Source organism: Salvelinus fontinalis, chromosome 36, assembly GCF_029448725.1.
Source record: "Salvelinus fontinalis isolate EN_2023a chromosome 36, ASM2944872v1, whole genome shotgun sequence".
NCBI classification, from domain to species: Eukaryota; Metazoa; Chordata; class Actinopteri; order Salmoniformes; family Salmonidae; genus Salvelinus; species Salvelinus fontinalis.
Window position 1 is genome coordinate 24131346 of NC_074700.1, and position 14497 is coordinate 24145842.

At 43.8% G+C, this 14497-nt stretch overlaps 1 protein-coding gene across 3 annotated transcripts in view; it reads right to left on the reverse strand.

Annotated features, from left to right (window-relative positions):
* Window positions 1-14497, reverse strand: part of LOC129835499 (myotubularin-like) — a 53579-nt gene that overhangs the window by 4264 nt on the left and 34818 nt on the right. For all 3 annotated transcript variants that reach the window (XM_055901152.1, XM_055901150.1, XM_055901153.1), the window contains one exon: window positions 11932-12108. In XM_055901152.1, coding sequence (XP_055757127.1) covers window positions 11932-12108 — 177 coding nt within the window. The remainder of the gene's footprint in view (window positions 1-11931; window positions 12109-14497) is intronic.

Sequence of the window (14497 nt, forward strand, 5' to 3'; positions counted from 1 at the left end):
AGCAGGAGGAGACAGGAGAAGGAGGGAGAGGATGGGAAGAGGGGGAAAAAAATAGTTAATTATATGCAAACAACGCAAACAGATAAGCATATAAACAATCACAAAGAGGTATAGAGGCTCAAGAGACACACGGTGAAAACATGAATATTCATTATTGATGCCTAGAGTGTTTAAAAATGGGAGCAGCAAGCTGGTCTGGTGCCAACACACAATACTGTTTATTTGTTTATTTGGATCCCCAGCAGCAGTTATTCACAAAAAACACAGGACAAGTAACAAAACACAGATACACAAGGACAGTCAAACAAATAAAAAATACAACGATATACAAACACAAAATATAATACAACTAAAACAATTGGGTGTGTTAGTGTCCCCTCACAGTGTCATGAGATGTTACATCTTTTTTTTTTTAAAGGTAATGTTACTGTTTGCTCAATAATAGGAGATGGAAGGGAGTTCCATGCGATCATGTCTCTGTATAATACTGTGCATTGGACATGGGTACTGTGAAGAGACCCATGGTGGACTGTGAAGAGACCCATGGTGGACTGTGAAGAGACCCATGGTGAAGTCTGTATGGGTGTCTGAGCTGAATGTTATTTGATTATACAGACAATCTGGAATTTTCATTATAGTAATGCTTGTCCTAAAAACTAGGAGAGGCAGTTAATCTCTCCTCAACCAGGAAAGACTATCATGTTGTTGATGTTAGTTCTGTGTGTGTAATTAAGGGCAAGGCGTGCTGCTTTGTTATGAGCCAGCTGCAGCTTTGCCAGGTCTTTCTTTGCTGCACCTGACCATATTACTGGACAGTAATGAAGATGGGACAAGATCAAAGTCTGAAAACTAGTACAGCTGATGTGTCAAAAACACAGAACATATTTTTTATAACAAACATACCCCTCTCCCCATCTGCACAAAATCTTTGTCAATATGACTTGACCATGATAACTGACCATCCAATGTAACTCCTAGGAGTTCAGCTTCCTTAACTCTCAATGGTCACACCTTTTATACACAATGCCAGAGAATGTGTTGAACCAAATACAATGCTTTTAGTTGTAGATGTATTTAAGACCAGTTTATTATAAAAATCACCCATTCTGATACTGACTAACTCCTAATTTAGAATTTGTGTAGGCTCACTGACTTTGGGTGCTGACCAGGATTTCCATTAGCCGAAAATGGCCAACTTTTGGACGTGAAAAAAAAATGTAAAGCCGATAAATAAAAAAACTGTTGCCGGCCAAAATGACCGGGAGATTTAAATGTATTTTTATTAATTGATGGAAATACCAGTCGATGGGAATACATTTGACCATCATGCTTATCAGTCTATAGGTCAATTTGTATAATTTTGAGGAATTAAATTGTCCCGTGTGTATTTTCATTAGTCATCATGTATTTATCCAACACAACTTTCACACAACATACTCTCCATTTTGAGAGTCACTTCTCCTGCAGCTCCTGAGCTGGTTGCTGCTGGAGTAAAACGTGTGCTTTTATCAGATCATTATTTGCGCAACAATTGTAAATGCCATCACATTAACTGTTTTGGTGCACGATTAAAAAAAAGAGCTACTATTTTTATTTCTCAATTGGTAATTGAAGCGAGCCTCCCATTCACCTCTCAAGTGCAGGCAACCAGCGATAAGAACATTCTATGGAACACCTGCATTACGGCTTAACTAATGATCTATTCATGCTATGGCATTACATTGTTTGAGTAATACACTACTCTTTATTTGCACCCAACACAGATGTGTACACACAGTTGGTCATATTTGAATCCAAGGTCACCCACCACTTAATGTGCACAGGAGGTAGTATGCATTTTGAAAACATACTTTGAAACCGGAAAATGCCATTTCATATGATTTGAAACCGGAAAATGCCATTTAATATCATGAGGCATGTCTTACCTTGCTTCAAAGTAGCCTATAGGCCAAATCTGACCTTGGAAATGTGGAGCCAATTATTTTGCATGAGTTTCTTGTTTGGGAAAGCTTACAATGTATTATACAATTTCAATAATAACATTTATTTGTCAATTTAATTTATGTTGTTAATCATAAGAAATAAAATGATAAAATGGATCAAATTAAAAGTCAATTAATGCGAGATCACCAGCCTCTGCCATATGGACACATTGATACAGCGTGTTGCATTGGCTGAAGAAATGAGCGCATGGAACGCAGAGCCTATAGGCCAATGCAGCAGTAGGCCTATAACTTCCATTGCTCTTTCACAACGATGATTGGTGATTATCAAGAGGGGGAGATTGTTGGAAAGATTTTTCTCAATGTGTGAGGAACTATAGTTTGAATATATCATTCTCAGATGTAAAAAAATTCAATAATAATAATAATAATTTCCCCCCTTAATTTCGCACAGCAGGTCATGTACTTCTATGCATGCTCAGGTGCCCGCTCCCTCAATATTATCACGACAGAGAAACCAGGCATGCTCAGGTGCCCGCTCCTTCAATATTATCACGACAGAGAAACCAGGCATGCTCAGGTACGCGCTCCCTCAATATTATCACGACAGAGAAACCAGACATGCTTAGGTGCACGCTCCCTTAATATTATCACGACAGAGAAACCAGACACATGCTCAGGTGCACGCTCCCTTAATATTATCACGACAGAGAAACCAGACACATGCTCAGGTGCACGCTCCCTTAATATTATCAGGACAGAGAAACTAGACACATGCTCAGGTGCACGCTCCCTTAATATTATCACGACAGAGAAACCAGACACATGCTCAGGTGCACGCTCCCTTAATATTATCAGGACAGAGAAACCAGACACATGCTCAGGTGCACGCTCCCTTAATATTATCACGACAGAGAAACCAGACACATGCTCAGGTGCGAGCTCCATCACCATTATCAGGACAGAGAAACCAGACACATGCTCAGGTGCACGCTCCCTCAACATGATCAGGACAGAGAAACCAGACACATGCTCATTGCTCACATGGAACCCTCCAAACAAAAGACCATTAAAACATTTACAAATCTCCTACATCACATATGTCAGAGTCAAGGCCCGCGGGCCACATCCGGCCCGCGAGAAGGTTTTTTACGGCCCCTGGGATGATCTTGATTTATTATTAGAACCGGCCCGCAGACCGCAGCAAGCCGGCAGCCCGCAGATCTTTTACACGCACCAATACTACATTTCCCACAATGCAACGGTGACGCACCGAGCAGTAGGCTGCTTCATTTCAATATTTATTGGCACAGCAGTCGTCAGCAGCACAGTAAAATTAACTTTCAGATACCCATCAAAAATGGCAAAACGGAAGGTGGACACTGAGAACCGGGGGTTTCAAACAAGGTGGGAGTCGGAGTATATGTTCACGGAGGTAGCTGGAAAACCTGTGTGTCTTCTGTGTGGAGAAAGTGTGGCGGTACTGAAAGAGTATAATCTGAGACGACATTATGAAACGAAACACGCGGACAAAAACAAGAATATGGACATGGAACAAAGGCTACAAAAGGCAGAGGAATTAAAACGAGGCCTCAAATCTCGACAGGCTCTGTTCAAAAAAGCCAAATCACAAGGCCAGGCTGCTGTCAAGGCCAGTTTTATTTTGGCAGAAGAGATCGCTAAATCAGCCCGGCCATTTACGGAGGGGGATTTCATCAAAAACTGCATGATTAAAGTTTGTGACGAAGTTTGCCCAGAAAAAAGGCAACTCTTTTTAAATGTGAGTCTGAGCAGAAACACCATTGCCGAGAGAGTAGACCAGTTGTCCATCAATCTAAAAGAGCAGCTTGTGAAAAAGGGAAAAGATTTCATTGCATATTCCTTGGCTGTGGATGAGAGCACCGACATTTCTGACATTGCCCAGTTGTCAATTTTCATCCGCGGAGTGGACTCCAGCCTAAGCGTGACAGAGGAGTTTTTGGCTTTACGTCCTATGCATGGCACAACTACGGGGCATGATTTGTATGAAGAGGTGTCAAGATGTGTAAATGAGATGGAGCTGCCTTGGGAAAAACTCGTGGGTTTGACAACCGACGGAGCACCTGCGATGTGTGGACACAGGAGCGGACTGGTGGCGAAGATACGGGAAAAGATGCAAGAGGAAAACGCGACAGGTGAGCTGACAGCTTATCATTGTATCATACACCAGGAAGCGTTGTGCGGTAAAGCCTTGAAAATGGAGCATGTAATGAGCATCATCACGCGCACAGTTAACTTTATCAGAGCCAAAGGTTTGAATCACCGCCAGTTCAAGGCATTTCTGACGGAGTTAGAAACGGAGCATGGTGATTTGCCTTATCACACAGAGGTGCGATGGCTAAGCCAGGGAAAGGTGCTTCAAAGATGTTTCGAGCTTCGTGAGGAGATTTGTCTGTTCTTGGACAGCAAAGGGAAAGACACAACACAACTCCGAGACGAAATGTTTCTGTGTGAAATGGCTTTTCTGTGTGACATTACGAGTCATCTGAATGCAATGAACTTGCAGCTGCAGGGTCGGGATCATGTCATCTCTGATATGTACAGTACAGTGAAGGCATTTAAAACCAAACTGACTCTGTGGGAGACGCAGATGCGGAAAGAAAATTTGAGCCACTTTCCCAGCTGCCAGACCATGAAAGAGAAGCTCTCTACCAGTGCGTTCCCGAGCGCACAGTTGGCTGATAAAATAGGTATGCTTGCCGCTGACTTTCGACGCCGATTTGCTGACTTTGAAGCACAAAAAAGCAGGTTGGAACTGCTCGGTAACCCATTTGCTGTTGACGTGGAAAGCTCACCACCAAACCTCCAAATGGAGTTGATTGACCTCCAATGCAATGATGCACTGAGGGCAAAATATGCGGCAGTGGGTGCTGCGGAGTTCGCCCGTTTCCTCCCCGACACAATGCCCCAGCTGCGCATCCAGGCTGCTCAAACGTTGTCTATGTTTGGCAGCACATACCTGTGTGAACAACTGTTTTCTTTGATGAACCTGAACAAAACATCACACAGAAGTCGACTTACTGCTGAACACCTCCACTCAATTCTGAGGATTTCCTCAGCTCAGAGCCTTACCCCGAACATTGATGAACTTGTGGAAAAGATGGGACACCACCAAGTATCACCCTCAACCTCAAACAAGTGAACATTACTGTGCAATCACATATTTAGAGTTTTTACTCAGTTCAAGTTTAAAAGTTAAAGTTTAATATTTGTTTTCACTGCATGTTACTTCTCCTTAAACAAAGTGTTGTTTTTGATTAATAGATTTTTGCACTTTATTTTATTGTATTTCAATCCAATTATATTTTAAAAATATTTCAGTTGAGTGGATGATAGAAAATTGCTATTATAGTTTTTTTCTTTGAAGTAAATTTAGCCCACTTTTGCTAAAATAGAAAATATAGGCTACTGATGGTGCCTTGAATACCGGTTTCTTTCATTTAATGTTCATGTTATGGGGATTTTTATATAAAGGAAATTTGTCTTTTGTGTCTGTTGAAAATTAAAGATTACTGACAGAGCCATAAGAAAATATTGCTTTATTTATCTGATCATATTGGAATATATTTGTTAGGTTTTCAGTAGGTTCAATTAGGTTCACTAGACTATATGCGTCATTTAAAAATTTTTCAATGAACATTCGAACAGTCCGGCCCTCGGCTTGTAGCTAAATTTTTTATTTGGCCCTCCGTCCATTTGACTTTGACACCCCTGTCCTACATGATGGTTATGAAATAAACCAAAACTTGTTTCTCACAAGTGTATCAGGTTTTGAACGCCGCAAACAACGTTTTCCACTCCGAGACCGAGAACAGTAGATGACTAATTAATATATGCATTAACAGAAATGAATAACCAAATGTGACCGACCGGCTTGATATTACATAACTAAATTTTTTTTTTATATTTTTTATTTTTTTACATTGGATAAAAGTAGAGACTCGGAGCTAGAAAATGGTATATTCTGCTTTGAAAGTTAATAAACTTCCGGAATGCCATACCTCACATTTGAGAAAATGGCCCTCGAATATTTGGTAAACCTACTGGAAAGCTCTTCGTCTATACCCATTCGGCATCGTTCACACACTCTTAAGCCTTAGCCTCACATGTGAATCCTTAAAGAGATGGGTGGGGCTATGTACTAAACATCCAAAGATGTCAAGACTAAAGGCTGGTTTATACTACGGTTGTGTCCGGAAATTTAATCTGGCGTGCCAGAGCGTGCTCGTAAACTCAGTTGTCAGATTGTCTGGTCGTAAATTCGGAGCTTTCAAAGTGCACACTGGACGCTCTGGCCGAGGAGTAGGGTCGATCCCAGCGTTCTGACCTATTAACAGCAGTCAAGCACCCAAGCTAACTACTTCCGGACACAAATGACAGAACAGCTCAGTAACCATTTTACTCTCCATAGCAGAGCTGGTTAGGCTGTTTTTATGTTATCTAGAGCGTAACAACCCTGCATGAATCTGCAGGTAGCTAACCAACCAGGTTCAATGATAGCGAGCTATAACTAGCAATGCAGATGGCTCTGAGATAAGAATAATATTACTACACAGATCGTTAGCTAGCTAGCACATGGTATTCGGAAAGTATTCAAAGCGCTGGACTTTTTCCAAATGTTGTTACGTTCGCCTTATTCTCAAATATATATTTTTTTAAACATCATCAATCAATAATCCATAATGACAAAGAAAATACAGGTTTAGAATTGTTTTGCAAATGTATTAAAAATATAAAAAACTGAAATAATATATTTACATAAGAATTCAGACCCTTTTCTATGAGACTTGACGTTGATCTCAGGTGCATCCTGTTTCCATTGATCATCCTTGAGATGTTTCTACAACTTGATTGGAGTCCACCTGTGCTAAATTCAACTGATTGGACATGATTTCGAAAGGCACACACAATTCTAGATAAGGTCCTACAGTTGACAGGAATTGTCCGTAGAGCTCCGAGACAGGACTGTGTCAAGGCACAGATCTGGGGAAGGGTACCAAAACCTTTCTGCAGCATTGAAGGTCCCCAAGAACACAGTGGCCTCCATCATTCTTAAATGGAAGAAGTTTGGAACGGGAGAAGGACCTTGGTCATGGAGGTGACTTGAACCCGATCAAACATCTCTGGAGAGACCTGAAAATAGCTGTGCAGTGACGCTTCCCATCCAATCTGACAGAGTTTGAGAGGTTCTGCAGAGAACGGGAGAAACTCCCCAAATACAGGTGTGCCAAGCTTGTAGCGGCATATCCACGAATACGCAAGGCTGTAATCGCTGCCAAAGGTGCTTCAACAAAAGTACTGAGTAAATGGTCTAAATACTTATATAAATGTGATTTCAGTTAATTATTTTTACTACATTTGCAAAAATGTCTAAAAACATGTTTGCTTTGTCCTTATGGGGTATCGTGTGTATATATTGATGAGAAATTCTTATTTAAAAAAAAAATCAATTTCAGAATAAAGCTGTAATGTAACGAAATGTGGAAAAAGTCAAGTTGTCTGAATACTTTCCGAATGCACTGCATGTAATGGGGAATTGATCGAAAAGTATCGAGCAGAAGTTCATCTGTCACATATGGAACTGAATGATGTTCTCGAATTGCATTTTGGGAATGTTTGAAAATGCTGTTTTATTGGCTGCTTAAATTCACGAGTTGCATGTTCTGTTAAGATGCATTACCACGATCATCTCCTTTGTTTTGTTGACGTTGAGTGAGGTTGTTTTCCTGACACCATAGTCTAAACGTGATCTCGGTCCATCTGAACACCGTGGGTCGACACCCTAATGGGATATGCACCCAATGCATATGGGTCCGGTATATTTCTCAAATGGCCGGTAAATTAAAATCTTCCCGGTTACGTTGGAACGGAAATCCTGGTGCTGACATGTAGTGTGGAATCATCCGCATACATGTTCATGCTAGCCTTCAGTAAGACCAGTGGCAAATCATTTCTAAAATAGAGAAGAGTAACAGACCAAGGCAACTACCCCGAAGGACACAGCACATATCCGATGTTATACAACTGGTGGGTCTAATACTGAATGCTGATTGGTTAAAACCGCATTCCAACCGGTGTCTATTCCACAAGTTACCACCGGCTAAATCTATGACGTTAAAATGCCTATTTACTCTCTTCCATCTGACTGGGCAATCCACTGTCTCATCAGCCCAGCCAGGCACGTTATAAACTTGATCTCCACTACAAAAAGCATCAAGACATTATCTCACATATCTGATGCTAGAGAAGCTTCCATTGAAGAACACTATTAGCTATAGAGTTCTGTTGGTTAAATAACTCTCCAACCATGTGATGGCAGGTGATTTAAAGCCATAGCAGGTGAGTTTCAACAATAGCGATGTATGATATATAACATCAAAAGGCTGCACTGAAATCTAACAATACAGCTCCATCTATCATCTTATTAGCCATTTCTTTTAGCCAATCATCAGTCATCTGAGTCAGTGCAGTACAGGTTGTGTGCTATACTCCACATGCATGCTGAAAGTCAGTAGTTAACTTGTTCTCAGAAAAATAGCATTGTATTTGGTCAAACACAAATCCTCTCCATTAGTGTACTAAGAACAGGCAGTAAACTGATTGGGTGGCTGTTAGAGCAAAGGGTGCTTTACTATGTTGAGGTAGTGGAATTACTTTAGCTTCGTTTCATGCCTGCGGACACACACACACACACACTGCTGTAGGCTTTGGTTAAAGACATAGAAATGTCTCTGTGTGATTTTGACAGGGGATCATCTGCTCCAGTGACTCAGACCCTGTTGACAGGGAGAGGGATGTTTGGGCTGCAGGGGTTTGTGTGTGTGGCGGGGGGGAGTGAGGTTTTAGAGTTAGGGGGAAAGAGGGGTGTGTGTGTGTGTGTGTGTGTGTGTGTGTGTGTGTGTGTGTGTGTGTGTGTGTGTGTGTGTGTGTGTGGCGGGGGGGGAGTGAGGTTTTAGAGTTAGGGGGAAAGAGGGGTGTGTGTGTGTGTGTAAGAACAGGCAGCAAACACACACCAACACCGCAAGTCATACAGGATGCCACGGCAATACTGCAGCCAAACCCCAGAGACAATACTGCAACCAAACCCCAGAGACAATACTGCAACCAAACCCCAGAGACAATACTGCAACCAAACCCCAGAGACAATACTGCAGCCAAACCCCAGAGACAATACTGCAGCCAAACCCCAGAGACAATACTGCAACCAAACCCCAGAGACAATACTGCAACCAAACCCCAGAGACAATACTGCAGCCAAACCCCAGAGACAATACTGCAACCAAACCCCAGAGACAATACTGCAGCCAAACCCCAGAGACAATACTGCAACCAAACCCCAGAGACAATACTGCAGCCAAACCCCAGAGACAATACTGCAGCCAAACCCCAGAGACAATACTGCAGCCAAACCCCAGAGACAATACTGCAGCCAAACCCCAGAGACAATACTGATGCTGCACGCGGGCGCGTAGCCCCACCGGGACTGCCCCACAGAATAAATATCATCCCGTGCAGAGACGGGATTGAACTTCACTCAACTTTCTAGTTTTATTTCTAGTTTTACCCTTTAGTTAACACCAGTGCTTGACTTGGGCCGGCGCTGTTTGTAACGCCATACGCAATTTCCCCAAAATTAGAAGTGTCGGTATCGGCTCATCTACAAAATTAAAGTAACCTATCACTGTCCCAGAGTCACACAGAGGCAAAAAAGGTTGATCATAGTGGAATGAAGGCAGGACCTTCATTGAATAGCAATGGAGAGTGGGCATTCATTGCCTGATTTAGTCCAAGTTTATTTGCCGGTAGGCTGTGAGGGGCGGTAGGCTGTGAGGGGCGGTAGGCTGTGAGGGGCGGTAGGCTGTGAGGGGCGGTAGGCTGTGAGGGGCGGTAGGCTGTGAGGGGCGGTAGGCTGTGAGGGGCGGTAGGCTGTGAGGGGCGGTAGGCTGTGAGGGGCAGTAGGCTGTGAGGGGCAGTAGGCTGTGAGGGGCAGTAGGCTGTGAGGGGCAGTAGGCTGTTGGAGATTGAACCAGATTGAAAACATGCCAGCCTGAATGGCATGATGTGCTGTTCCAAGTTGTCAAATGAGGATTTGTAATAGTTAGTTAACAATTACTTTCATAATTGTTCTTAATGTAAAAGCATACATTTAAAAAACAAAATGACCTCTCAACCATTATCGGAATGACCCTTCAGTGCTTGTCTATGGTGCTGGGTGTGTGCCAGGGAGCGGGCCGTTGACCGAGCAGAGAGAGTGCGACATTTCAGCATTAGGTATAAGGGCCTTTCCACCGGCACTGTAGAGCCTAAATATATCTGCACCGTTGGAAAGCTGGGACTCCCCCCTATTAAACATTAGCCAAGTAATTGCGACAACATTCAAAATATTCTAAGAATAGCCTACTTGACAAATAACTTGCTGTGCATAGATCTCCCCTGAAACATGAATACCTTGCTTTGAGGTAGCCTACCTTATCCATTTGATCCCTGATTTATTAAAAGGGGGAATCATTTTATAAAAGACAAAAGTATTTGGTTGTAATGTTGAGAAAGCCCAGCCTGCACACCCAGGAGCTCTCCAGATGGAGGGTTGACCACAACAGTGCAGTTCTATGCAGGGAGCTAAGTGACATGATCAAGGGCTCAACGGCAGGAGGCGGCAGGTCTACATGGAATCAGACAGCAGCTTTCCAGTGTCAATAATTCATACTTTTTCATGTCGGCTATAATAATAGTCATGACAATTTGGTTAGAAGTCATGGAAAATGTGTTTAAACCGTTAACAGTGAATAATCAGGAGGTCTCTATTGCACAATGTCCTTTGTGAATTTCAGTGAACATAGTCCGACTTGGAAAAGACAGCTCCTGCACTTCTTCCATCCCAACACGATCAACATTTCCCTCTACTGCGGGTATTGCTAATATCAGCCACTTCCAATGCAACACACTCAAACAAAATAAACTATGCAAAGTGTTTTCTTGTAGGCAGAACACACTGCAGTAGGATTCTATTCCATTACACGACTCACACCACAGTCTGTAGTGTACGGGCTATTTTGAGACAGGCTTTAATAAGCTAAGCAGCCAATAGGCAGAGGGTAGCAAAATTGGTCTGATTTTCTGTAATAATGTTATGGGAATAATAATGAATTTTATTTTGTGAAGTGGTTTCTTGCGTCAAACAACATTTCCAGTCACCACCTTTATGTGAAGGACAAGTGGATAAACAGGTTAATGTGAAGCCCTAAATGTTTTTGCCCAAAACTCTCACAGAATGTAGGTCTGCATTGAACACCACACATTGGCTGCTACTGTAGGCTGAACGATAGAACAGCTATTTCCATGTTAAAATGTTATGGGATGCATTTTCTCCATTGTTTTTAATGGTAGGCCACTCTGGTAGGGCTACATTATGATCAAATAGCCACAGTAGCCTACTTGGTCACTGTTATAACTAACTTAAAAGTGGGTACAGCCTGTGTTCACAATAAACGTGTGCCAGAAGTTGCACAGAATTTTCACAACGTTCAAGTTTGCGCTCAGCAGACCTGAAATTTGCTCAGTGATGAAAAACAATTAGAGGGAACATTGGTCACAAGATAACCCCAACTCTGATTGGCCAGACTGTTTGGCTGTACAGTTGGTTCAGTGCTGTGTATCCAGTGTTGTAGCTAAATCCCAACAGCGTTAAGTTAGATGGCATTTTTTTAAATCATATTATTGATCCATCATTGATTCACTACTTTCCACAAATCTAAAAGCATTGTATTGGTGGAGGTAGGGGCCTTTTTAAAATCAGTGAAGGGAAGTGAACAAGTGTACACTTCGGTAGGAAGAAGTGATAATTCAGACATACTGTAACAAAAGTACCTTTTGTCGAATGTGAGGGTTCGAATGGATACTGTAACCACAGACATTCTAGTGTAACTTAATTTTATTCTATTAAATGTACCTGTTGTCGAATGCGAGGGTTCCAGCGGATGTAGTAAGTCACCCAGAGTTCTAGGTGTCTCATGCTGGCTACAGGGTAGAGGACTCGATTGGACTCCGGGGTGTAGAAGGGGTTCTGGTAGAAGGACAGATCACTGTTTACCAACGACCACAGAGACACCGTCTTAGACCGCAACTCCTGGAGAGAGCGAGAAGGGGGAGAGAGAGAGAGAGGGGGAGAGAGAGAGGGGGAGAGAGAGAGGGGGGAATAATAATTTAGGAGGGTTAGAGAGAGAAGTTAACCAATAACCACAGAGACACTGTCTTCAACCACAACTCCTGAAGAAAGAGATGGAGAAGATCATTAATATGGTCTTTTAGCAGACACTTTTATGCGCAGCAGTAAGCAGGAAATATAAATCTATTCAGTATGACCCGTTTGAGTCAAACCCACAAATCATCTGAGCCATCGGTATCAGAGGGAATATGAAGGATTCTGGAACAATAATTCGAGTCTTATGGAGACTCTCGTCTGTGTCATAGAGAGCATTATTACGGCCACTCAGAACCAGTGATGCGTCCCATCGCTCTTCTGCTCTACTTCACATGATCAAGATGGAGGGAGGAGGGGAGGTGGAGGGATGTGGAGGGAGGGAATAGAAAGACAAAGAAAGGGTATGAGATTGAGGTAGAGCAGGGGTGTCAAACTAATTTCCCCATCGGGCCGCATTCAGTCTTCACAGAGGTCCGAAGGGACATATTTACTATGTTATCTGTCTCGCTTTCATTTGGATGACTGTCAGCAAGCCGGGCAGAGTGAAGAGACTGTCAGCAAGCCGGGCAGAGTGAAGAGACTGTCAGCAAGCTGGGCAGAGTGAAGAGACTGTCAGCAAGCCGGGCAGAGTGAAGAGACTGTAAATGACTGTGAGCAAGCCGGGCAGAGTGAAGAGACTGTCAGCAAGCCGGGCAGAGTGAAGAGACTGTCAGCAAGCCGGGCAGAGTGAAGAGACTGTCAGCAAGCCGGGCAGAGTGAAGAGACTGTCAGCAAGCCGGGCAGAGTGAAGAGACTGTCAGCAAGCCGGGCAGAGTGAAGAGACTGTCAGCAAGCCGGGCAGAGTGAAGAGACTGTCAGCAAGCCGGGCAGAGTGAAGAGATTGTCAGCAAGCCGGGCAGAGTGAAGAGACTGTCAGCAAGCCGGGCAGAGTGAAGAGACTGTCAGCAAGCCGGGCAGAGTGAAGAGACTGTCAGCAAGCCGGGCAGAGTGAAGAGACTGTCAGCAAGCCGGGCAGAGTGAAGAGACTGTCAGCAAGCCGGGCAGAGTGAAGAGACTGTCAGCAAGCCGGGCAGAGTGAAGAGACTGTCAGCAAGCCGGGCAGAGTGAAGAGACTGTCAGCAAGCCGGGCAGAGTGAAGAGACTGTCAGCAAGCCGGGCAGAGTGAAGAGACTGTCAGCAAGCCGGGCAGAGTGAAGAGACTGTAAATGACTGTGAGCAAGCCGGGCAGAGTGAAGAGACTGTAAATGACTGTCAGCAAGCTGGGCAGAGTGAAGAGACTGTAAATGACTGTCAGCAAGCTGGGCAGAGTGAAGAGACTGTAAATGACTGTCAGCAAGCTGGGCAGAGTGAAGAGACTGTAAATGACTGTCAGCAAGCTGGGCAGAGTGAAGAGACTGTAAATGACTGTGAGCAAGCTGGGCAGAGTGAAGAGACTGTAAATGACTGTCAGCAAGCTGGGCAGAGTGAAGAGACTGTAAATGACTGTGAGCAAGCCGGGCAGAGTGAAGAGACTGTAAATGACTGTCAGCAAGCTGGGCAGAGTGAAGAGACTGTAAATGACTGTCAGCAAGCCGGGCAGAGTGAAGAGACTGTAAATGACTGTCAGCAAGCTGGGCAGAGTGAAGAGACTGTAAATGACTGTCAGCAAGCCGGGCAGAGTGAAGAGACTGTAAATGACTGTCAGCAAGCCGGGCAGAGTGAAGAGACTGTAAATGACTGTCAGCAAGCCGGGCAGAGTGAAGAGACTGTAAATGACTGTCAGCAAGCCGGGCAGAGTGAAGAGACTGTAAATGACTGTCAGCAAGCTGGGCAGAGTGAAGAGACTGTAAATGACTGTCAGCAAGCTGGGCAGAGTGAAGAGACTGTAAATGACTGTCAGCAAGCCGGGCAGAGTGAAGAGACTGTCAGCAAGCTGGGCAGAGTGAAGAGACTGTAAATGACTGTCAGCAAGCCGGGCAGAGTGAAGAGACTGTAAATGACTGTCAGCAAGCTGGGCAGAGTGAAGAGACTGTAAATGACTGTCAGCAAGCTGGGCAGAGTGAAGAGACTGTAAATGACTGTGAGCAAGCTGGGCAGAGTGAAGAGACTGTAAATGACTGTGAGCAAGCCGGGCAGAGTGAAGAGACTGTAAATGACTGTCAGCAAGCTGGGCAGAGTGAAGAGACTGTAAATGACTGTCAGCAAGCTGGGCAGAGTGAAGAGACTGTAAATGACTGTCAGCAAGCTGGGCAGAGTGAAGAGACTGTAAATGACTGTCAGCAAGCTGGGCAGAGTGAAGAGACTGTAAATGACTGTGAGCAAGCTGGGCAGAGTG